The sequence below is a fragment of the Streptopelia decaocto genome (assembly GCF_964273445.1).
Source record: "Streptopelia decaocto genome assembly, chromosome: 1".
Classification (NCBI taxonomy): domain Eukaryota; kingdom Metazoa; phylum Chordata; class Aves; order Columbiformes; family Columbidae; genus Streptopelia; species Streptopelia decaocto.
Window position 1 is genome coordinate 121,513,616 of NC_138663.1, and position 25,176 is coordinate 121,538,791.

The 25,176-nt window shown below is 38.0% G+C and overlaps 1 protein-coding gene across 8 annotated transcripts; it reads left to right on the forward strand.

Moving 5' to 3' along the window:
* Positions 1-38: 38 nt before the first annotated feature.
* On the forward strand, positions 39-23,846 carry CRYZL1 (crystallin zeta like 1). 8 transcript variants are annotated; one of them, XM_082043279.1, is made up of 15 exons: positions 39-105; positions 1,114-1,193; positions 1,580-1,651; positions 4,530-4,607; positions 5,155-5,227; positions 5,859-5,903; positions 10,076-10,144; positions 12,103-12,236; positions 13,056-13,167; positions 17,026-17,049; positions 18,211-18,309; positions 19,033-19,154; positions 19,635-19,740; positions 22,402-22,447; positions 23,113-23,846. In XM_082043279.1, exons 3-15 carry the CDS (start codon positions 1,586-1,588, stop codon positions 23,210-23,212), a joined length of 1,074 nt encoding a protein of 357 aa, XP_081899405.1. In that variant the 5' UTR covers positions 39-105; positions 1,114-1,193; positions 1,580-1,585; the 3' UTR covers positions 23,213-23,846. The 8 variants fall into 8 exon arrangements, with proteins under 8 accessions (XP_081899405.1, XP_081899403.1, XP_081899404.1 ...); XM_082043277.1 differs by lacking the exon at positions 39-105 and adding an exon at positions 527-599; XM_082043278.1 differs by lacking the exon at positions 39-105 and adding an exon at positions 531-633.
* The last annotated feature ends 1,330 nt before the right edge of the window (positions 23,847-25,176 follow it).

Consider the following 25,176-nt stretch of genomic DNA (forward strand, 5'->3'; position numbering starts at 1 on the left):
GCGACGGGCAGGCGGGAGTCGCCAATCAGAAACCCGGAGCGCCGCAGGGACCCGGTCTCCCCCGGCCAATCCGGGGTCTGCCAGGCCCGCTCTCGCGCCAAGGGGGTCAGCGCGCAGTGAGCGGAGCTGGGGGGAGGGGGCGGCCGGGCTCCCTCCTCACCTCCAGCGGGACGCGCCTGTGGGGGTGGGTGGCCCCTTTATTTTACATAAGGGTAATTCAAGCCGGTTTCTCCTCCTTCCCTCCTCCCACGCAGGCTGCCAGCCCTGCTCCCGGGAGGTCACACAGGGCAGCCGCCGGGCACTGCGCTGCGCCCCGGACGCTGTAATGCGACGGGCGGCGCCGCGCAGCCTGCTGGGCCGCGTAGTCCTCGAGTGCTGCTGGGGTAGCAAGGGGAGCCGCTTGCTCCCTCCTCCTCGCCCGTAGCGAGCGACAGCCGCCCTAGCCAATCTCACCTCTGCTTCTATGCAGAGCGGCGGCCGCCGTGGCCAATCACGAGCTCACAAGGGACCTCCCTTGACGTCGGGGCTGGGAGTGCGGCGTGGGGGCGGTGCCCGCGCTTGCCGGCGGGCGTCGAGGTGGGAGAGCGGCGGAAGTAACGGTTTGTCATGGCAACCGCCGGTCGCAGGGTGACGGTACTTACCGGGGGCCGCCGGTGCGCTGTGTCGGCTCCTGGGGGGGGGGGGGCTCTTCCCGATGGGGGCCCCGGGAGTGAAGACGCCTGCGTGCTGAGCTGCTCCCCGGTGCGATAGAGTACTGGAGTAAAAGCAACGGCGTGGCCGGTGTCACTAATGGCTAAAGGAGTGGGGTACCGCTTGACAACTGCCCTTAGGGAACATGAGGGTGCTGGGGCCGCAGCGCGCCCAGGGCTGGGGGAAGCGGCTGGGCGGCGCCGAACTCGGGGCTCCCTGCTGGGCCGGTCTGGGGTGTGCCGGGTGCCGGGCGCCGCGCTGCTCTGCGTTTCTGAAGAGAGAGGTGCTTCAGGGCGGTCCCTTCAGCCTCGGGCGTCCCTTGGGGTGTCAGCGCTGGCTGACTGAAGCAATCTAATGGCCGCATGGTTTTCTGCCTCTCTGCTCCGTGCTTTCCTTAATTTATTTTTCTTTTCTTTCTAAAAGGCCCTGGGTTGTTGAGGCCAACATATACCAAGCTGGGAGAGGAGACCAAAAAGCCAAGTTGTGATTTTTAGTGAAGTCATGTAAGGTTCCTTACATTCCTGCACTGTTTTTATGGCCCTTTGTGCTGACTGAGCTAGTCAAATTGTGTGCCTTCTAGCCTGGGTGGCAAAAAACCCATCTACTGCGTTGGACCAGCAATTGGTAAATCTTGTGTATTGTTCACTTCCTTTTGCTGTACATCTTCAGTCCCTAGTATTTGCTATATGGTGGTCAATGAAACTGTTACCCATTGCAGGTAACACCATATCTTGTCTTATTTGTTGATCTGTTTCAGAACTTATGTGTTGGAAGGACTCATAGGCTGTATGTTGCTTGCAAACAATTGTTATTCTGCTTATAAAGTAATGTATAGTTACTTGTTTGTTCTATAGATACTAAATGTATTACAGTTTGTTTTCTTTTTCAGATCACTATGAAGGCCTTGTATTGTCAGCAGAATTCTCCTGGAGAGGAAATTACATTTGTCTTCCAGGAAAGAGTGAGTTACAGTTATAACAGCATTATTAATCATTCACTGGAAGAAGAGGGTGTGGCTGAATGCCACAAGGGAATTGAAACAGCTAACTCTTCTGTAGACTTAGAGAAGAACTGGTGTAATCCTTGTAAATAGAGCCAGGTAAAGGAAAGTAGGGGAGGTGTATTTTACCATCATCATGCAGCACTTGGCAAAAACAGTGCTAGATTTCTCTGTGCAGTTTTGGGGTCCATACTGAAAAACAGGTTTTGCAGGCATAACAAATGAACCCTAGCTTCATGTAGATTCATATCTCTGGTTGGATTTGCTGGTCACTGAAAAAGTAGAAAAATGTCTTGAAAAATTTATTCTGTTTGAAGTGTTCTACTGTTATTTTCTTTCCTTCTGTGAGTTCATTGCTCTCAGTGAGGATTGAGATCATAGTGCAGCCTTTTTATAAGAGGCATTGCCAAGTCTCCTTTGTCTAGCTACCTATTTTCATACAACATAAAGGAACAACAAGAAGACAGCTGTTTTTTCTGTCAAATTTAGCTGAAACTGTTGTGCTGAAGAATCTTTGTCAGTTTGATGCAAACATTAATTGAATAAGTGTGTACATATGAGCATGTGGCATAAGACTAAAATAGGATGTCAATAAGTATATATCAATGCAGTATGAATATCTGAACAGTAGAAAAATGCTTATGTGGTTTTGAGGATGTGAACCTGTGTTGTTAAACCTCTTATAGGTGCAAAATAAATTACTATAGATACCTATGTATACTGGTGTAATATAGATACCTAAATATACCTATGAGTCATAAATCAAAATGAAACAATGTAGTACTGGTAAGAATCTTGCTTGAGCAGCTGCCAAGTGTGAGTAGTGAAGCACATCTAATTAACTGCCTGAAGAGAAGGATGCAATGAGATGGGTGATTTTGATAAAGCCAAGATGCATATTCATGGAGCAGTCTTAGATCTATTTAAACTAATTGTGAAGTCGTGCTTTTGCTGAAAAGGTTTGCTCACCTTTCAGCAGCACATTTTTGTTCTCTTTTTTTGTCATGGTTTAGGGGTCATGCATCTATAAGGTAAGATGGATCAGCTTATTTGTCAGGTGAAAACTAGTAAATTGTTACAAGTTAGTTTACATCATTGTGATGGCTCCATGATTACTAAGTCTAACACAAAGGAGGGGATAGGAATATGTAGGTGGCGGCAACAAGTAAGCCAGACAGCTCTGGTACAGATCTTGAAATGTACTCCTGTGCAAAGACTTTGTCTGCCTACTTGCTGATTTACATCTCTTTGGACAGGAACTGATTCTGCAGGTGTCTGCGTAATGACCAGCACTATGGGATCCTTATCTTAAATAGAAATAAATATTGAAAAATGTCAGGAAAAGAAAAGCTAATTGGCTGAGGACATCTTACTAGAACAGAAGGTGGATAATGAAAAGTCAGTAGCTTGGATGAAGAATTTCCATAGCAAACCTTCCTTATATGGTGCTTGGTCAGTTCCTAATAATGACATATTTCAATTATGAAGGCAGGAGCTAGTTAACAACACAAACATTTCATTGTCTCTTTTTGTTCTTAAGACTTGTATTCTTGTATAAAGAAAAACAATTTTATGACGTGCATTGCAGCAATACTTAGGTTCATTGAGCTATGCATACCAAAAGGGTAGTTCCAAAAGACAGTATAATCTTAAACTTACGTAAATTACACAACTCTCTTAGATTCAAACTTCTGGGGAAAAAAAAAAAAAAGAAAATAAAAGAAAAAAACCCTAGAGATGCAGTATTCATATAGTTAAACAGTTTAATGGCTTTTCAGTTTTGTGGAACAAAGAGTGAGACCCCACTTTGGTTTGTTTGCAAAGCAGGAGGTCAGTCTGACTGGCAACACGCCTTGCAATTTTAAAGGAACAGCATGTGTTTAACTCAGCTGGGGTGAGAAAAAGTTCAGCTCAATATTCTTTGGACAGAGGTTACTCTTCATGTTGCTTAGCCTAGGAGAAAAGCAACAGCTGTTTCTTGGGAAGAGTCTAAAAAAGCCTCAAAGAAAGCTTAAACACTTAAAAATATATCTTAATTTCAGAAGTAGAAGCAAAGCTTTTATGACTTTCTGGTGTTTCAATTCTAACAGACATCTCCACTGCAGACTACAGTATAACATGGAAATACATGATTTTGCCTCCAGTCCTTGAGGCAGCTCTTCAACAGCTGGGTGGAAATCAGCAGTCCAGAGCTCAGCCTGGCTAATTAAATACTTTAAAGTAGCAGTACTCAACTACTTAAAATAATTTCAGATATCAGCCCCAACCCCAAAAGTTGAAATGGTAAGGGGAAGCTTTATTAGTAGAACACTTTTGTACGTGGAATAGCCATCATTCCTGGGCCTTAACACCAATTCTTATTGGTGCTGTTTCTTTGGCATTGTCTGGACTACATTAATGTTTACTTCAGTAAGTTTGTCAGTAGAGTATGTCAGACATTCATGTAAAAGTCTCCATCACTCTTGCAATATAGTTTTAATATTAAAAGATCTGCTTCCTTCTGTTTGTTAGACAGACACTAGGTGGGTGATCGCATACTAAAATTGTTGCAGATAACGATGTGATATTTACCTTGCAGAGAAAAAAAAAAAGTCAGTGTGTGTTGAGGTTTGCTAAGGTCTAGTGGTCAGTTTGTAATAGTAATATACATGCACTCAAAATGGTGTTGTAAATCCATTGTGATATCCGTTCCCTTTTCATTGAAAAAAAAAAATGCTTGTTCTGACTACAAAAGAATCTAAAACAAAGACTCTGGAAAAGTGCTTTCAAGAGCTTGAGAAGATCCTACTGGCACATTCATGTTGCATTGTATAATGTAACGTCTGCAAATTTGTCCTAGGAAAACCTTCCTCCTACAAGAGACAACGATGTGAAAGTACAAGTTAGAGCCTGTGCACTGAGCTGGATAGATACAAAGGTATTTGCTTTTTTTTTTTTTTTTTATAAAAGCTAGAGTTGTTTACAGTTTCCATTGAAGATCTAAGCCTGGGCCTTAGCTGGCAATTGGCACAATTCCATTTATGGCATCTGAGGATATGGCTTTACTGCTGAGAAAGAGGGCATGGGATTGATGTGGTATTCTTGCATATCTCTTTAAATAAAAAAGCACCTGTAATTTGGTTCCTAATTTAGGGAGAAAGATCAGTTGTCTTTTGTGAGTTCTTTTACAGTAAATCCCTTTTATCATCCTCTGCATACTGACTTTAAGTAACAGTTTGGCTTGCCTGTTAATAACTCGGTTATTTGGTGTTTGCTTTTTTTTTTTAATATGCTTCTAAATTTAAATATAGAAAACCAGTGCAAAGTTTTTAATATTAGATGAGGAATGTATGTGCTTTTTTCCCCCAGATAATGTTTTGGTAATGCTCAACTTTCTTACTGTGAATATCAAACACTGTAACATGATAATAAATATGGACATTTTTAGCCCTAGTAAGAATGTTGTAACCATTATTTTCATTTAGCTTCTGTCAGAAATTAAACTGGAGAAGGAGCTTCTACCTGTTGGTAGAGAAATTTCTGGAGTTGTATTGGAAGGTAAGTTAGTGTAATTGTCTTGTGATTGTGTGGAGCAAGAATTAAGGTCTGCTAGTCCAGAACAAATAAATACTGTTTGCATGGTACACCTCTAATAGTAGGAACTATTTGCTTTCTTAATGAGGCTTCCCGTAAGTCAGTAATGATACCAAGATGAAGGTAAAAAAAGGATCTGAACTGTAATTCCTGCATATCTGTTCAGACTTAAGAAAAAAAATGCAAAGGCATGAATAAAATACATTGAGATCTTAAGACATTACCTGCACAGGCTTATAACAATATTTACTTTATTTGTAAAAATCATTTGTTGGAATAGTAAGACAAAATAACACTCTGGAATTTCGGCAGTGTTTCACTGGCATATCCACCTTTGATACGTAGTTTAAAGCCTAGATCTTTCAAACGCATACGCATGTGTGTACTTGCATGTAACTGTGGATGGGGTGCCAAAGTTTAGTGAATTAAACCTTTGGGTTTGGTCTGTGCATATTTAATGGGATTTTTTTTTTCCACTACTAGGGTGTATTTTTAGTTTTGTGAACTAAACAGTGCTTTCAAATGCATGTTCAATTTCAGCTATAAACATTAATCCTCATACCTTATTTCCTCCTTTTTGTATGCTCTTCATGAGTTGGAAGAAAGGTAACCTTTTTTCAGCCAGATGATGAAGTGGTGGGTAAGTTAATGCTTGTTTGTCTTATCAACTAACACAATTAGTAATCTTTTATAGTGAGTGGCTGATTCTATAATAATTGCTAAAGCTACAATTAGACACATATTTTCAAAGATTCAACTAATGTCTTGTGAATGAACTCTTATTTATGAGAATTCTATTCTGAATGTTTTCTCTTAAGGAAGTTTTTTGATTGTAAGTATGGAAGTTCAGGTCCCCATCTGATGTAATCTGCCATAGTCCTGCATTCACTGAATCTTTAAAAATATACACCTGGGTCAAGTTAGGCATGTGGAGTGAGTGTTCTGAAGGCAACCATCTGAATACATAGTCAATTATTTGTATTTATAACATTATCTAGATGAAACTAATGCATCTTGATTTCTGTGGATGATATAAAGTCTAGGCTTATATTTCGTGCCTTCTTGAGGATGATATAAAATATACTTTTAACTGATAGTGATGAATCTCTTCTTCTAGCATACTGAAGACTATTCAGTTTCTTCTAAGTCACATGAATTCCTGTTTAAATAAAGAAATCAAGAGTGGTCTTAACTTAAACGTGCAAGTAGGTTCACCAGTTCTCCTGGATTTCTGAGTTGCCAAAAGCAGTGCATATACTCAGACATTTTGCTGAATACAAGGCCACATTTCAAAAGAAACACTGATTCAAGCTGCTTGTTTTCCAGAATCTTCATTTTTACTGCATATTCTTGAAAGTGGACTTGTTTGCCCCCTTACTTAGCCACAGGGAGTCCGTGCCTTCTGATCTTGCTATGACAATATTGTCAGAGAAGCCCATCGGAAAGGCAAGCAGTAATCACGTTACTTTTTTTTGTTTATCATTTAAAACAGAATTCCAGGTCAAAAATCACTTGGAAAGTGTTTGGGGCTTTTCTTTTCCTGGTAAAACTTTGGCAGACCTTTATATCATTAGCTTAAATCTAATGGAATAAGATGTGTGATTATTTATTCACCACAGAAGCTGTAATCCTTACAGTTGGGAAATATTATTCCATTTTGCATTTCCATTATTCCATATATTCCACATATAGATGTGGCTTTGCTTTGTTTGAGAAAGTAGAACTGTTATGGCCAAGCATTTTCTGGTCTTCTATATGAAATAACTTTGAACTATGAATAATATCATTATTGTGAACAGTATTGTTCATTTGGTTAAATATATCACTGATACATGCTACCACTGCTGAATATTCTACAATACTATTTTTGTTTCAATCACCTTCTGTTGTAGTTGAAGGAGTACAGTTTCAGTAAGTAGTTCAGGGAAAAAAAAACCTCTGAAATAATCTCAGTGGACCTGAGTGGTCTAAGTGGTCTTCTAAATGGCTGTAGGAGGGTTGGAGTTTTGTGAATGTGGACTTTGTTCCATTCTTGTTAATCCAGATATAGAATGGGTAGTTTGAATCAGCTGAGCTACTTCAGAGTAAATCTGACATTAAGGGAACAGAATCTGCGCTTGAGTCATGGAAGAAGCAGGTTTGTTTTGTCAGAGACTTCTGTTGTCTGTGTTTTTATTCTTGAATACTGAATGTTTGTGAATGCAGGTAGAGAAAAGTCAGAATTACACATATGGAAAGAGGAAGATGAAGAAAACAGCATTAAATATTTTTAGCCCTAAAAGAAAGAAGACACTTCTTTAAATGCTGAAACCTTACAGCAGTCTCTTTCAAACAGCTGTTTAACCTTATCCATCCAATATTGATGCTATAAAGACAAAATATAGAAGTGAAATATTTCTCTTACGGTAAATCTTTCCTAACAAGCACACTTCCCATTTACTTTCTATTGCTGTGACTTTATACATAGTTAGGCATGATTTAAAAGAAAATGGGCTATTGCCAAATGGTTGGGTTACCTGTGTGTTTAATAATATCAAACTGTCCCAGAATGTACAATTGCCAGAAAACTATTTCCACTTGAATTTTGCAAAAGAGCCTGTCCTTCTGTTGAAGAGTATAGTCCTGGTATATACTCCTTACTGGGTTTAACAGTAATAATACAGTAATACAGTCCTTATTTATTAATCTATTATTTTTAACTGTAAGAATAGTACTGTGCTCACTGGAAGTACTTGGTGTGTTAAATCATTAATCTATTTCTAAAATCATACCAAGAATTATTTCGCACTTTTGAAGTTTTTCTAATCCTTCTTTAATCTTCCAGAAGAAATTTCTTTGTCTGTATAATGTACTCTCTTAAACATAATTTGTTTGGTTAAGAAAAATATAGTGGTAAAACCTCAGACCAGCCAAAAATCTTTTCTTTTGACATACGTTCTTGATTTCCTTTCAAAATTTAACTCCATTTTATTTGTTGCTCTCAGAATCTTTTAGCAATCAATTATGCCATGTTCCTCATTAAAATAAGTGCAGGGAAATTTATTCTGAGAGTTAAATTGGCCACAAATACTCAGAGACATGAACCTAAACATAAATGTACCTGCAGTTAGCCAGTTTGCCTGTCAGTTCTTCTGTATGTCCTGTTACTGAATATATAAATAATCAATGCACGGAAGTCCTGCACTATGTGGAGTATTTCTGACAAGTAACATGAAAAATGTAATTTTGTACTCGTGTCAAATACTTTACGTGTATGGCATACATAAAATAAAGGTCTGTATTTCATGTTGGAGCTTCTGTAAGCATTATGAGGTGTACTAGGGGGCACAGTTCTTTAAGATGCCATATGTCTTTCCCCCAGTATAAGGGTCATGGTTTTGTGAATGGTTTTAGAGACTCTGAAATCAATGTGAGTTGATGGCAATGTGTAATGACTCCTTGGAGGCTGTCTTGAGTGTTAGGAGATAATGTGACTCGTTCCTGAACTTTTGCGTCTGTCAAGAAAAGGAATGTCTTTATGTATTATTCATTCTGTGCTTTGCTTTTTCTATAGTAAGATGTTAGAGTGCAAATGGGTTTAAGGGCCAAGGCTACTTCAGCTTACTATAAGAACGTTTTTCTTAACATTTGAAATATGATAATGTATCAATCATCAAAATCTGAATGATGCTTTAAGATAGAAGTGATATTTCTTAGGGACATTCTTTCATATGTGTTTATATTTTGTATGCTAAATTAAAGGATTAGAGGATGACTGAAGTTATAAAAGTAAGACAGAACTTACAGTGATGTTGTAAGACAGTGTGTTCTGTTCTGAGATTCTTGCCCTTCTTGCATTATTTCATAATGGCACAATAGCTGCTGTAGATAGCTACTTTAGACTTATTATTCCATAGATAAACCCTTCAGAGATCCACAGATGTATACAAGCATTGTAGGGTAACCAGTTTTTAATGGGAATTGTAAAAGACTGGAAATAGCAGCCAAATTTACTGAGGATTTTAAGCCAAAGCCCTTGCTTTGGTCTAAATGGAGAATAAGTTTGGATGGAAGAGGGGAGAAAATATTGTTTTACCAATCATAGAGGATACATGTATTCAGAAGCCTGATCGGAATCCAGAACCTACTGTTCATCAATCTCCTTCTTTGGCCAGTGGAAGAAAAAAGCACTGTTAGGACCAGCATGGATTTTTTTTTCCTCTTCTGCCTGTTCTGTGTTTGCTTTCTCTGTCTTTAATGGGTGGGTTTTTTTTTTTCCTTCAGTTTTTTTTTCTCCATTCCAACTCTTTAAAACTTACACTTATGCATTCTTGCTTGTTATTCCTTGGCTTCTTTCTGTCCCTTTTTTGCTGCCTTTCCTAACAACACACGTACAGGCGTCAGGATGGAAGAGTAGAGGTATCCGTACTATGGCTTGGTCTGTGCCTGTCTGCAATATGAGAGCTCAACTTTCTTTGTTAGCCATGGCCTAGACAGAGTAGAAACAGGAGCACTCTGAGAGCAGTATGAAATGAGTTGAGACATGACCTGACAAAAATTAAGTGTGCCAGTAGCAAAAAGCACTCACTAATGCCTCCATTCTTCCTCTCCCCCAACCCAAGACAATGTTTGGAGCACCTTTGGAGCCATCTTGTGCACTGTGCCCACAGAAATTACAGACTGTTACCTTGCCAAGTTTTCTTAAGGTGTCATAAACCTGACAAGAGGGCAACAGAGCCACAGAGCAAGTGGGACTAGCAATTTCATTAGGAGCTTGTTTGGTTATAGCACTTGCTTGTTTGAAATTAAAAGTCTATGTTCAATTTTTTTCAGGAATTTTGCCTCTTGATTCTGAAGAGTCTGGTCTTTGTGAAGTTATTCTAGTTCATGAGCATTATTTGGGTACGTAGTACATATATTTTGCCAATATTTACATTTACTGTATCTTTAGAATTCAGTTTAGCTTTTCTGGTAGGAAGCTAATTAACTTGGACCTCTGGGCAAACTTGTTCTGTATAGGAACATTCAGACATTCTGTCTACTCCACCTGTTCATGGAAGCTTTGAATAGTATGTACTGTCAAGGGCTTTTTTTTTTTTATGCTATTATCATCTAATGAGTTAATGTTTTGCCTAAACCACATAAGCTGACTCAGTTTTTTTCTTTTTTTTCCCTTCTGACTTCCCGTTTTGTCACTTCGTTGTCTTTCTACTTTTTCCTCACCACATCTGCCACAAAATTAAATGAGGAGAAATTTGCCTTTTTCCTCGCTTTAACTTAATCCAGGAACGCAACTTGCAACCAGACTAAGCGATGGAATAGCAAACTAGAAGCTGGAGTAAGGAATGTTCAGGGAATGAGGATTAGGGGAAGCCTAGTATTGAAACATTCTTTTCAATGATTGTGAGTTTCCAGTTTCCTCTTTCTGGGCATAGAGTGCTTTAATGTGCAGAATACCAAATTTCCTGACAGTTTGTTGTGTAACTTTGAGCAAGCTACTCTTTTGCTCAAATTAGTTTGTATTGTGTTTCTGTGACTGTCGAATTCAACCTGTGTAGTTATGAGGTGACTCCTTTAAATTTGTTTATACCAAAACTAAGTCCCTACTTTTATTGCATAAGATATGGTAAAATATCCTCTCCGTGTTTTTTAAAATATGTGAGAGGTAAACAAGTATTATTTATGGTGATTTGTTTGAAGATGAAATCTTCCTGACTAGCTATGACAGTTTTTGCAAAATAAGTCATGGACTCATGGAGATGAAAAAATAAGGTTTATTCTTTCTAACACTTCAAAGTACAAACCAACAGAAATGAAATCTAGTGGTCTGCCATTGCCTTATCACTATTTACATTAACTACAGGCAGAAGATATTTCTGCCTTTATATTACCTCCAGTAGCTTATTTTGTGGTAAGTAATATCAACTGGCACACAAAGTGATGATGCTGTTGATGATCCCTCGAATTCTTTTCCAGCACACTTGTAAATGATCCCAGGTGATCACATTGCTTATGTTGTTTTACAGCTTCCCTGATTCAGGCTAAACTATCAATTTTTATGTTTAAACGGGCAGACTAAACTTTTGCAGTCTTTTTTTCTTTCTAGCATGCTTCAAGAGGATTGTGCTTAGTTCTATGCTGGACTCTCAGCTGGATTATGATGATTTTCTTGCTTAGTATCAAGGTCTTCCTAAAATCATGTAAATGGCTTACATTAAAAATTGTGTTTGAACTTGTGATTTCTAGTTAACAGAGTCTCCCCAGGCTTTTAAGCATGTAGATAGAATGGGAAAAATCTTAAGCAACTTGTAGGTAGAAACAATGGAAAACACAGATGACAAATAATGTTATATTGACCTTTATCTCTCTTAAAATGCGTTATAACCTCCAGAAACTGTTTATATCAATGGATTACAAAGTAAAATATTTTAATCTATATGGAAAAAAACTTGGGAACTCATGGATTGGAGCTTGCATTGTGTATTTTCTGTGTTGGAATTATCTTTGTGAAAAGGAGAAGAGACTGCCTCAGATCATTTCTGTCCGGAAGTGGGTCTCTCTTTCTTTTTTCTCATTTAAGTACTGTATTTGTCTTTGAACTTGCTCACGAGAGTGCTGCAGAAGCAAACTTGATTATTACCTTCTCCATGTAGCTGACCTAACCCTGCCATGAGTCACAATATAGGAGTATTGCCTTTGTGAAATAGGTCATAATTATACCTGTAGATCATTTGACTTGTATAATTTTCGTTCATGTTACAGAAAAATAATTCTGAATAAAATGTTAGGGACTTGCTGCTTTTTTTTTTTTTTTCCCATCTGGTTTTGTTTGTTTGTTTGTTTATTTTCTCCAAAATCAGTTCATAAACCAGAAAAAGTTTGTTGGGCTGAAGCAGCTGGGACTGTTCGTGATGGTCTCCGAGCATACACAGCTTTACACTACCTTTCCCAAGCCTCTCCTGGAAAAACTGTTCTCGTAATGGATGGAGCGACTGTAGGTAACAACTGTCAAATAGTAACAATTTCAGAACAGAAGGATTACCTCTGCTATAAATAACTGTCTAATCACCAGAACAGTTGGATTTCTTACAACATACTGACTTTATCAAGCCTTGTATTTTACTCCTGGCAGTACCCTTAACTGAATGGATTAATAGGAAAGTCCCTCCCACGTAAGATACTGAGCCAAGAATACAGTCCTTTACGTGTTGTGTGGGTAGTGAAGAGAGGTAGTTCTTTTGTGGTCTTTTACATTGACATAGTTTTACCTTAAGCCCTCAGGTATAACTGGAGGAAAGTGCCTTAATTTTTTATTCCTTTCCCACCACTGCTTTTTAACTTCTCTTAGATATAAATAATTTCATTTGCATTACTGCAATCTTTATTGCTAATGAAGATTTGGAGCTTGCCTTGGCCAACATTCATTAATGTAAATGTGGCTGGTTCTTTTTCTTTGGTAGTACTTCTTCCTTAAACAAGCAAGCAACCCCAAAGGTATAAACTGCAAGTGCAGTTATGGTACTTCTGTTACTTACAGTAGAATCTGAGCTGTTTTATTGAAGAGGGGAATTAGTTAACTCCTGAAAGTCTGTTCCAAGCTCTCCAGTCAACTAAAATACTTTTTTGGCCTCACTTGGAACAGAAACAGATCTGTGAATATTCAAATTCTTGGTTCAAATGTGTTTTATTGATGAAGTAAGTTCATTTCTGGATAGTTGATACATTCTCCTGAATGTCCTTTGTAAGATAATCTTCCTTAAACTGCATCAAATTGTTGCTGGAAATAAATAAATCTACCTTTTTTCCTCTGCAGCCATTTGGTACAATAGCTATTCAGTTAGCACAACACAGAGGAGCTAAAGTAATCTCTACTGCATACAGTCTTGAAGATAAGCAGTACCTGGAGAGGCTTAGACCTCCTGTGGGTAAGTTATATTCTTCAGTGCTAAAGTTTATGCTAAAGGATGTCTCGAATTTTTTATGTTTGTTTTTTGGTTTTGTGTGGGTTGGCTTTGGTTTGGTTTTTTGGGGTGTTTTCTTGGTTTGGTTGTTGTTTTTTTTTTAGTATAGGGACTTATTTCAGTAGCTGAAAACTGAAATACAAATTTATAAATAGTCTAATTAAATACTTTGAAAATTTATTCTGTACACCATAGGTATTTAATTTATATTTTAGGTGTATTTAATGGCATTTTTAATTCTTCATTTAAGTTATGATGACTGTCAGTATTTTCCATCTTGCACAATAGTGCTTGAGTGCTGGCTTTTGGCCTAACTACTCAAGAAGTCTTTTCATTTTATAAAATTGTTGCTTGTGAACAAGAAGGCGGCATTACTAAATCACCACTATCACAGTATGTAATCTAGGTACCTGAGCTAGAGTTCAGATGTAATCATATACTTGAGATACAGTATTCATCAGATTCAAATTACTTTTAATACTGTTTTATCAGGCTGTGTGGCAGCTCTCTTTCAAGTATTGTTTTAACTGTAGCTGGACTCTCAAAGACTCTGTGTTTTCCTATATTCCAAATAAGCTTTGCATTAGGCATAACACTTGCATTCATCTATGACTTCTTCCATTTCTTCTCTTTGATACTTAAGTTTTTGGGAGTTTTCCCCTCAAAATAACAGTGCTATTTGGACCATGGGAAAAAGACTCTAGATAAAAGCTACTAGCATCTTTCCTGATCAAACTTTTTCTTATTTCAATGCTGCAGAATGGAAGAAAGCAGAATATTTCTCTATTCAGACAGTTTGAAAATGGCAGTGCAAAGTCCAATGTGATTGCAATCTGTGAACTTTGCTGTACAGTGACCAAAAGGTTGAAAAACTAGTGTTTAATACTTCCTCCTCAAAATGCAAAGATTTGCCCCAGTATAATCACCAAGTTTATTTTTCACTGTACGACTGTTGTTGTCATTCAAAGAAGTGAGAGTAACTGTGTCTCTTGGAAGAATATCTTTGTGGGGAAAGCATTGTGTGGTCAGTTATCATGTCTACAAACATTAAGAGTCGCATCGATCAAAGTGTATATGGGTTAAGATGAGATCTGATTAAAAGATAACGTAAAGGCTAGCTGTCCCTGACTCAGACTCCTTTCTCCTTTGTTGTTTTGCATAGTAATATCGTTAGCAATCTTGGCTTTCCAAATGGAGAATTAGAGCAGTTTTCAAATCTACTTTCTTGTTCCTAGTGACTTACTAAGAACAGTCATTGCTGATTTGCAGGTGCATATAGTATTGTCCTTGTGTTCTCCCTGTTGGCTCAAGAATAGTAAGCTAGTAGAGGGATGAAATAAGCCAGAGAGCTGCTCTTTAGACACAGAGAGAACGGAGTTCTTGTCAATTTTAATTCCTTTCTGGCTCCCAAGAACAGAACTGCCAGTGGAAACACAGAGACAACACAGTGTGCATGTGCATTCTGGGGCTGCACGTTCACACACATCTGCAGTCTTGGGGAGTGATTCACTTCCAGCCTACCAAGTGAGTCTTCAGCTCTGCCGGGAGTGGCTGTGGAGCACTGAGCATGCAGCAGGAAGCAGCCAGCTGTGCAGAGGTTATTGCACAAGAGCAGGCAGAAAGACGTTTTTGCTGTCTGACCTTAATGATCTTCAACAGGAAACAACATTTTGTGTTGGGAATGTAATAATTTCATCTGAGACCTCACAGACTTATGTCTCTAGATGTATATGTTGCCTCTGGTTTTTTTTTTTTTGAAACTTCACAAAAAAAAAAAAAAATCTGTTTTTTGCTTTTCTTATTTCAGAAGTCTTTTTTAACGTAACAATAGACGTTACAGACGTCAGAACGTAAAGCATTTTTGTGAATGCTGTTGATATGCAGAGGTTTGTTAGGCCACCTGTTACAGGGCAAAAGAGTAAATGCAAAAGACCTGAAACTTTAGTTTGTAATATTTTATGGGTATATTTTACTAATGATATGAGAACTTTATCAGCTAAGAAGGTACTTGGTAATTAATTTTATTATCATAGTCCTGTCAGCATATATGAATATGACTTCAGGTTGCTTGGCATATTTACTTTTCACTGGTATATTTAAGTTATATGAATGTTAATATAAAATAAATGTGTTAAGTAACCCAAGTGTAGCTACCTATATCTAACCTGACCTCAAATGTCTGTGGGTGGAGGCTTTTTCAGATTTGTGCTTGTGTAGGGCTTTTTTTGTATAGATTTTAGCAAGAGTCTATCAGTTATCAATAAGCAGCGATTTATGTTACCAGTGTGTAGCATAACTAGCTGCTTCATCAAAGGGCTGAAATAACCATTTCTTGCAGTGAAAAGGCCATTGCTTATATTGCTCATGTATGTGCTTGTTTTACAATAAAAGGATTTCAACAACAGGAGTTCAGTTTAGCAGGTTTGCAAATAAATGTTTTTGGAATGTAAACATTGGGGGGGGCAGATTTTAACTGCAAGTTTACTTCAAATAAAGAGAGAGAACCTGGGTAAAGCATTAAAAAGAGAAACAATTTTGAGTGTGAAAGCAAAAATCCTCTGTTCTGGTGGGTTTGGTTTTATTCCAGTACCTGTAGTAAAAGTTCCTGTTAATATTTAAGGATTCATATTTAGACTAACAGGACGGGGTCTTTGCATGTCTTCAGTAATCTTTGGAGTAAATACAGTAATATCATGAAGAAGGGGACTGTAATTAATTTTGACATTTCAATGCCCATGTTTCAGACTAGAGACAGAATGACTTTGTGTTAGAGAATGGAAGAAAAAAATATATATACACATGTTTTTCTGTTCTATAGGTCACCCCATTTTTCTGTGTGTGATTTGGTGGTGGTGGTGGTGTGTTTCGGTTTTTGGTTTGCTTGGGTTTGGGTTTCTTCCTTAAAACCAATTTTGAGATTTCAGAGGGTACATTTCTGGTAAGAACTCACCAGTGATTTCATGGCTCTCTTGAGCATGTTCAATAGACCAAGTAGCAGATCTTTTTTGTGACTCTGTAGCTCAACTTACTGGGTGAGAGTAAACTCTGGTAGCAGGTTGTGGAAGTATTGGCATTTCTACTTCTAACCAACAGTGAAAGAGAAACTGAAGCCTTATTGCCAGAGTAATGTTACTTTACAAGTTGGGCAAGTCACAGAAGAAGAAACTGAACTGATTTACAATTGTTTTGTGAGGAAATTTTGTGGAATGACAAAGGATTATAGAAAATGATACTGTAATTTGTTGCTCAGCCTTTTCCACAGTGGAGAGAAATTGTTATAGCATTTTGCTAGGAAGAAAATTGAACAAGATTTTGATGAGTACTGTTTGAACTATTGTATTATAAGTAGCAAAACTGGAAATTTTTGCTAAATGGAAATCAGAAAATAGTCAAACTAACTAAACTATTGCATTTCTTTTTGATAGTCAGGCTTTGGGTCTATTGAACCAGAACTATTCTCAAAAAGTGAAACAATTTGTAGAAGCTTCATACCATGTGGAATTGCTGTGTTAAGAAAAAGCTTCTTGACTGAAGAAACTTATAAGAAAAGAATATTATGGGGTGTTCTTTGCATATGGGGAATATGACTATCATGATTAAATTAATGTGACACTTTTATTAAATTATGACCATGTGTGTTCTCTGTAGCCATATAATTTGACTTCAGTAAAAAATTGAATGATTGACCTAAGAATTTGAATGCATCTTAAGATTTGATTGGAAGAGTGGGAAAAGGCATTTAACTGAGTATTTGCCTTCTTAGTAACCAGTTTCTTGGAACTTTTTCTCTCCTTCCTTCTCACCCCCGTAATTAAATTGAAGAAGGTATGCGGCAGCTTTTGGTAGGTAAGTACACATTGCAAATTTGAGTTTAATCAATTACACTTTGAAAATATACCTCCAAATTTATTTGCTATTATATCAATTGTCATTTTGCTAAGAAGTCTTTGGCCTATTTAGTTTCTAAATGTTAGTTTACCTCATAATTGTGAAACAAAACTAAAACCTTAGCTGCTACTTCTCTGTCTTCATTATTCCTGATGCTGTGGCTTATCTTTATAACCATCTATTCATATGGTATCACAGATATATGAGAAGAAAAGGTATTAGTGACTTTCAGTTCAGAAATATTTCAAGATAAGATGTAAATACTTCCATCTAAATATTTATTTGATGACCTGGAAAGCCATTTAGAGGTTAACAACATCATGCAGAAAGTAAGGTATTAATAAGTTTATCCATCCTGTGAGATAAGGAATGATGTTACTAAGCATTACTGTTAGTAAGCATTATTTTAAAGAAAAGATGGATATAATAAGATTAAAAGACTTGCTGGAATCATAAGAAACATCAAGTCAGTGCCTTGTAAGTGACTGAATTTATTGCATTTTTACATGTTTACTTCTGACTTGCACTGGGAGACAGGGCTCCATGCCAGGGAGAAGAGGGTTTTGTTTCCCACTATGATGTGAAAGCAAGAGAAGGGCCCTGCAAGGGACTGGCAGGAGGTGGTGGGTTTTATGTAGAGTAAGGGAAGAAAGCAAGGCTTGGAAAACTCTCCTAAAGCATTACTGCTGTAGTTATTTGATAGGTAATTTGAAAATTGGGAGATGTGAAATAATATGCCTCCTTGTCTTTGACCACTCTCTTTTGCTTCAATAACATGACTGGTTGCTCCAGATCTCAGTATGTTTGAAGGCGCTTTTGGAAAAGAAAAATAGCAAAGAATTAATATACAGAAGGATTTCAAATTCTTCTAGTAGTGTACTTTATACTTTTTGGCCTAAAGAGACTTGTGAGTTTTCATTCTGCATTAGGCTAATGCATATTTTTGGTGTTGATCTTGCACTGTATTGTAAATGAAAAAACTATTGGCTTTTTTTTTTTTTTTTTTTACGTAGCTGCAAACTTGCTTGTAACACTTGCAGAAACTAGAAATGTTTTATTCTGTTCTCAATCTAAACACTACATTTTTATTGTAATTGACCAAATGTCTTGCTCTTCTAGCTCGAGTGATAGATGTGTCAAATGGAAAGATAGATGTGGCAGAAAGCTGCTTGGAAGAAACGGGTGGCCTGGGAGTGGATATTGTTCTAGATGCTGGAGGTATGTAACTAATGAAAATCTGGTCTTCAGAGCACCATTAGTGGGGGCTTTTTATTATTATTAACCAGTATATAGGTGGAGGCTGTATTACCTCGAACAATTGCATTTAGTTGCTAGTTGCCATGCGATTTTATGTATCTACTCAATAGAGTGCCTTAAGCAAGATCTCTAAGATCTACTCATATCGCCCTCTAGTGGAAGCATCTAATACTGTTAGTCATCTGCTAAATTAGTCTGAAATTTTCCTCTTACTTAAAACTGAAAAAAAATGTTCAAAGTGTAGAGCTGTGGCATCATTGTCATCACTGTTTATGCTACCTTATTCTAATACAAAAATTGCACCATTATTGCCAGTACTGTCAACTTATATTTTAAAACAATCATAATAGTTGAAAACTCTGAAATTACTGTTTTACCTGAAATAATTTAAGAACAACTTAGAGTTCCACTAAAATGTATTTTAAAAAAATGTTGAATTTCCTAAATCTTCTACTTTCTCAGATATTCTCGTGTGACTAACAGCATAACGTAATTGTAGTGCTGTTCCAGACAGCCATCTTCCATTGTGTATATTCATGTGCTTATATTGCAACTTGTTTGTATCTGAAGACGTAGGACTGTAAAGAATCCCAAGATATATGGTTTTCAGTACAGGAGGAGATGGGCATTTCATTCTGAACAGAATTTTCTGCTGAGCTTGAATGAATTTGTTCTTCCCCCCAGTAAAACAATTTAAAGCTGAAGATGAATCAACATTAAAATCACAGTTGTTGCCCCATAAGCATGATATCATTACTCTTCTTGGTGTTGGGGGACACTGGATAACAACAGAAAAAAATCTTCAGGTAAAGCTACTGTGTCAGTAAGTTAGTTTGTACTAGAGTTTATATATGGATGTATCTGTGAGCTTCTGTCATGGCCAAATGGTTCCCCACTGTTAAATAACATCAGTTTTCACTTAAGAAAACTTTTACATCCAGAAAATGGGAAGCATACAGTGTTAATAAATATTTTTATTTTCCTTTGGCACAATTTTGGGGCTGTCTTTTCTGAGATGATAGTAGGTTATAATAATAGCTTGGGTATACTGACAAATTTTAAAGGGCCTATTTTGTCTGGCTCAGGGTATGAAACTGTTTGACAAGACAGAAAAGTATAATTTAAAGCTGTAAATATTACAAGTGTGCTAAGTCTTAAAAATGGGCAAGGGGTGTTTTTTTGGTTTAGTTTGGTTCTTTTAACCATCAATATAAAATAACCATTTAACTTTATTTTTTTTCTAATGGAAAATAAACTAAATAACATTTTTCTTCATTTTGTTTAAGCTGGATCCTCCAGACAGCCATTCCTTGTTTCTTAAAGGAGCCACAGTCTCCTTTCTGAATGATGAGATATGGAACTTGTCCAATATACAGCAAGGGAAGTATCTCTATATCCTTTCAATGGTCATTTTGAATACTGCCTGGTAATACGAGTGGATGGAAATATAACCGAGAAACCAACTAATAGATTTTCTTCTACTCGGTCACGGAACCACAGGCTTAAAGGTCAGCACAGTTAAGTGTACAGGGTAACTAAAATATAACATACAGTCATGTTTTAAACTAGGTTCTGCATTCCTTCTAAATATATATTTCTATATGCTTCATTAAAAGCAGTCCTGAAATAGAAAGCAGACCTGGAGAAAATGCAACCTTTTGGTTCAAGATTGAACCTACTAATTGAAGATTTGATTCTCTAAGTTTTTATATTATGCCTATGACATTTTGGATTCTTTTTTTTTTTTGTTCTTTTGGGCAGTAGATCCATGATCTGTAAATCTTAACACAATTTTAGATGTAAAAGTTTAAATATTTTTGCTTCATAAACTTTTCTTTATTTGCAACGTTACATACATAAAATTTATCAAGCAAAGATGTGGGTGTGGGAAGAGGAGTGCCTCCTTCATTTGCATTACCTACATTTGGTCTTCAGCAGCCGGACACTGAGCTTTCTATGAGCACGGCAGTTGTCAGTGGATAGCTTGGAAGGTTTGTAATGGAAGGTTTGTCTGTTTATGGCTTTAAGGACCCTCCCTGTTCCGTACTGCACTGCAGATTATGAGATATGCTGAATCACTTTTGCAGTTCAGCAGAACAGCAGAGGTGGGTGAGGATTAAGTCATTATATTTGTGAAACAACTAACTACGCTGCAAGGAAGTCCTCCCCTCCCCCACTGAACTGCAAAGTAGATTAGGCAAGGTCAGGCACACTAAGGAAATATTTATGGGATGGATATCTTGAATCGTTTTATAGTCTGGTATTCTTGTTGAATGCTTACTGAGTAGTTACCACATATAAAAAGTAAGGTGACTAAACAGTAAGATTTCTTCTCTTGTCTCCTGAGGTATCTTTAATAACAACAGGACGTTTTATCACAACAGGCTTAAGAAGTTGAAAGGAAAAACGTGCTTTTTTTTTTTACTCTGTAGATCTTGCACAATTCTTGACCATATGGAATTAATATCATCTGAAGAAACTGCCTAGCGATTGCTTTTTAAAGTGTCTTGAGCTTCAAATATTAACCAGATTGCTCTTAAAAGGAATGAAGGAAAAATATTTTTTTTTAGTTTCCTAGGAAGACTAAATGCAGCCTCATCTGTTGCATTGTCATGAATGTTAGTCATCAACTGAAAGATCCTTTATGGATGTGCAGTGGTGCTTTAAGAATTTACAGGCTCTGCTATGTCCCCAACTTTATTTTTACCTGAGATGTCTGGCCAGGCTCAAAGAATTATGGAGAATGGAGTCAAATCCAGTTGGCAGCTGGTCACGAGTGGTGTTCCCCAGAGCTCAGTATTGGGGCCAGTTCCATTTAATCTCTTCATCAATGATCTGGATGAGGGGATTGAGTGCGCCCTTAGTAAGTTTGCAGACAACACCAAATTTGGTGGGAGTGTTGATCTCCTGGAGGGCAGGAAGGCCATACAGAGGAATCTGGACCAGCTGGATCATTGGGCTGAGGCCAATTGTATGAGGTTTAACAAGGCCAAGTGCTGGGTCCTGCACTTGGGTCACAACAACCCCAGGCAGCGCTACAGGCTCGGGGAAGAGTAGCCGGAAAAAGACCTTGGGGTGCCAGCTGTGTGCCCAGGTGGCCAAAAAGGCCAACAGCATCCTGGCTTGTATCAGCAATAGTGTGTCCAGCAGGACCAGGGCAGTGATTGTCCACCTGTACTTGGTGCTGGTGAGGCCTCACCTTGAATACTGTGTTCATTTTTGGGCCCCTTATCATAAGAAAGACATTGAGGTGCTGGAGAGAGTGCACAGGAGGGCGATGAAGCTGGTGAGGGATCTGGAGCACAAGTCTGATGAGGAGCGGCTGAGGGAACTGGGGCTGTTTAGTCTGGAGAAAAGGAGGCTGAGGGGAGACCTTATCGCTCTCTACAACTACCTGAAAGGAGGTTGTAGCATGGAGGGTGTTGGTCTCTTCTCCCAAGTAGCAAGTGATAGGACAAGAGGAAATGGCCTCAATTTGCACCAGGGGAGGTTCAGATTGGATATTAGGAAAAAATTGTTCACGGAAAGGGTTGTCAGGCACTGGAACAGGCTGTCCAGGGAAGTGGTGGAGTCACCATCCCTGGAGGTGTTTAAAAGACATATATATATGAGGTTCTTAGGGACATCGTTTAGTGACAGAGTTAGGTTATGTTTGGACCTGATGATCTTGAGGGTCTCTTCCAGCTGTGATTTTCTGAGACAGCTAACTGGTACCAAAGTCTGTCTTTGTCATTCTGCACAAAAAAAATGCAATTGCCATTCTGATTGATTCATGTTGTACTAGTGCGGGCTGCATTTGTGCGTAGTAACCCTTTTGCTTTATTTTTCAGAATTCTGCTTTCCATATTTCATTTCTGCATACTATTTCAGGAAAGGAGGTTTCTGGTATATAAACAAGTGCATAGATCTGACCTAAAGATTGGAATTAAGGTTAATTTTCATTTTGCCTTGATCCTGCTGGTTTTGTATCAATAGAGAGCTCTTGCCAGCAAACGTGATTATGGAAATGTTTATCTGTAGGTATGTTGTTACCTTGACAGTCCTCCTAGATACCCATCTTAGAAGATATAATGGAGAAATTATCAAGGAACATTTTCAGGTGAGACAGATGTGATTTATTTTTTTAATTATTATTATTTTTTAAATTCAGCATTTGAACTAGAAAACTTTTGCCAGCACTGTACTGCAAATTTATATTGGGGTGCTCAGGAAAAGATGCCTCACATCGTTTATATGGAACAGTTTATGGTCTATTTCTATTTGTACTATAGCAGACTAAACACAAGAACTTGGTAAATCCCTTGATTTTGCTGTGGCATGTACTATGTCAAAATTTAACACAGGCAGTATGTGCTTTTCTTGATCTAGAAGGAGCATGTGTTGGCTTTAAAAGATAGTAGGTCTGTCTAATACTCTTCTGAGAAGAGTGACAGCTTCACTAATTACAAAGACTCCTATAATGAGGTGGGAAGGGAAGATTCTTTCTCTTAATGCAGGGTTAACAGTATTGCTGTTGAGCAAAAGCCTCACCACCACCACCATTTCCCCACCCCATAAGATAAATATCTTTTAATTAACTTCTCTTTCCTGTTTGCTTTAGGGTTCTTCCCTTCTTCTGTGAATCCCAGCAAAGCCATAAACTTTTATTTTGTATAAGGAGCAAAGTTTACATAGTGAAAGTAAAGTCTGTAGCAGTAGTCCTGCAATATTTCTGTTGATCTGAGCATGCTCACCAGACATTTCTGACAGATTCTTTCATTTTAGGCCTCAGCTGGATGAAGCAATCCCATTGTATGAAGCCAAAGTTACTATGGAAATAGTTCAGAAGAATCAAGCAAGAAAAAGACAAGTCATCCAGTTCTGACACACAATTTCCTGATTTCAAAGTCTGTGGAAGATAAAAAAATGTAATATATTTGAGAAGTAAATTAGTGGACACTTTCAAATAATGCTGTAACCAGAATTTAAACATCTTTTGTACTTCAGCAGCAATGGCCTGTGAAGCTCCTGTGACTTCAGGGTTTTTTTTTATTCAGTTGAGAGCAGAATGTTCCCATCAGCGGCTTCTAAAGAGGCCGCCTTGACACACATATCTTGTCTGCCCTACCACAGTTACAATTGTCAGTAACATCTACAGGCAAACTTAGTTGCCATGGTTTTTCAACCATAAGAAATTAAAGGCAGAAGAAAAAAAAAAGGTGTTTTTTATTAGTCCTCCATTCTACAGTCCCTACCAGTAGTCACCTCTATATTTATCTTTTGTTTTTGACAGCAACTGAGACTGAGCACTCTTTGAGGTACACTTAAAGCCTTTAATCCACATTTTAAATTGATATTTAATTGAAAGCTAAACCCATCAGAATTGGCAAGGATGCTAGAGGAGAAGGATGTTAAACTGACAGTAAGAGTTCCCCCCACAGCTGATTTTTTTGTTGTTGTTTATTTTTGGTTTTGTTGTTGTTAATTCTGGCAATCGGGCAGTAAACCTAGTAAATCTAGAGTCCACAAGCTGATACAATCATGTCATTCAGATGTTTGAGGCACTTTATGTATCTCATTACTGTAATGGTTATCTTTGATATCTTTCCAGTGATGCCTTCCTATGCTGTGAACTTTCACTTCCTCTCATTTAACCTCAGTCCTACGCCTGGCACAGCTCAAATGTGTTTATCCAACATCCTCCATTACCATGCACCCTCTGCAAATCAGCAGCAGGGACAGAGCTGCTGTTTTTTGTTCTTGAAAGTGCGTGGCTTCCTGGCTTGCTCTTATTTCAGCACAAAAATATTTTTCAGCTGTGCTATTCATTTTCACTGTGTGGATGGTTCAAACAGTGGACGCTAGCTTTTTGAAGCCGTGTAAGAAGTTGAAACATATAAGTAGATAAAATAGATTAGCTGGAGCCATGATTAATCTGTCTTCTAGCATTCACCAGACTTGTAGTGGATTCTTGATAAGCGATGCAAGGGGAGCACATAAAAGCATGAGTAAATCTTATGTTATTACTAATGTGATGCAATGCAGCCTTGAAAACAAGTAATGCTTTTACACACGTGTTTACACACACGTCTAAAGCGTGTAAATAATCTGTTAGACATTTATTCTGAAGCTTTGTACCTAGCTGCTTTTTTTACCGATATTGTTCATTTTAGCTTAAATGTTTGCAAAATAAAGTAGACCAGAGGAAACAAAACAAGAGTTTTAAAATAGGGTTTAATAAAACAGGAACAACCACTGCTGAAACTGCAGAAGATAGATTTTAATATTATAGTTTTAATTTTAGTAGATCTTTTGTCAATAGATGTGTTGCTCCTAACTACATATGTAAATGCCTTTTGAACCCCTTGTACAATACTCTAAGTCCAGCTGTTGCTGAACATGTCTTAGTGTTTCAGCTGGATCAGGTTATGAAGCAAATATCTCTTGGTACTGAGGGTGTGAAGCTGCCTATTGGCACATTTAGTTGATGGAGGTGTGTCTGCAACTTCAAATGCTCTTTAATAATGCTTTAGAGCCTCATGAAGAATTGCCTCCTCTTTTGCACATCCCCTGACAGAAGCAAGCAGGAAGTTTTGAGTGCAGGAGGGAGGCTCAGGCTCCCCACCTCCACAGGGAAAGGCTGCCAGGCACTCGTCTGTTCCTTTGTAGCTTTAACAGGAAAGTATAATGTGCTTCACTGTTCCCCATACACTGACCTGGCAGCCCTACAAAGGCTGCCAGGATCTCCTGTCACCAGCTCCAGCTCTTGCCCAGGTTGTGTGAGGATGCTCTTGCTCTAGGGAGTTCGAGCCCTGTGCAGCCAGGGAGATATGGATAAGGCGTAGATTG

Bases quoted from the DNA above. Each gene is read 5' to 3' on its own strand.
- CRYZL1 (XM_082043275.1), top strand. From the start codon at position 607: ATGGCAACCGCCGGTCGCAGGGTGACG. The intron at 17,050-18,210 runs GTAAGTACACAT...TTGCTCTTCTAG, and splicing joins TATGCGGCAGCTTTTGGTAG to CTCGAGTGATAGATGTGTCA. The intron at 18,310-19,032 runs GTATGTAACTAA...TCTTCCCCCCAG, and splicing joins TATTGTTCTAGATGCTGGAG to TAAAACAATTTAAAGCTGAA.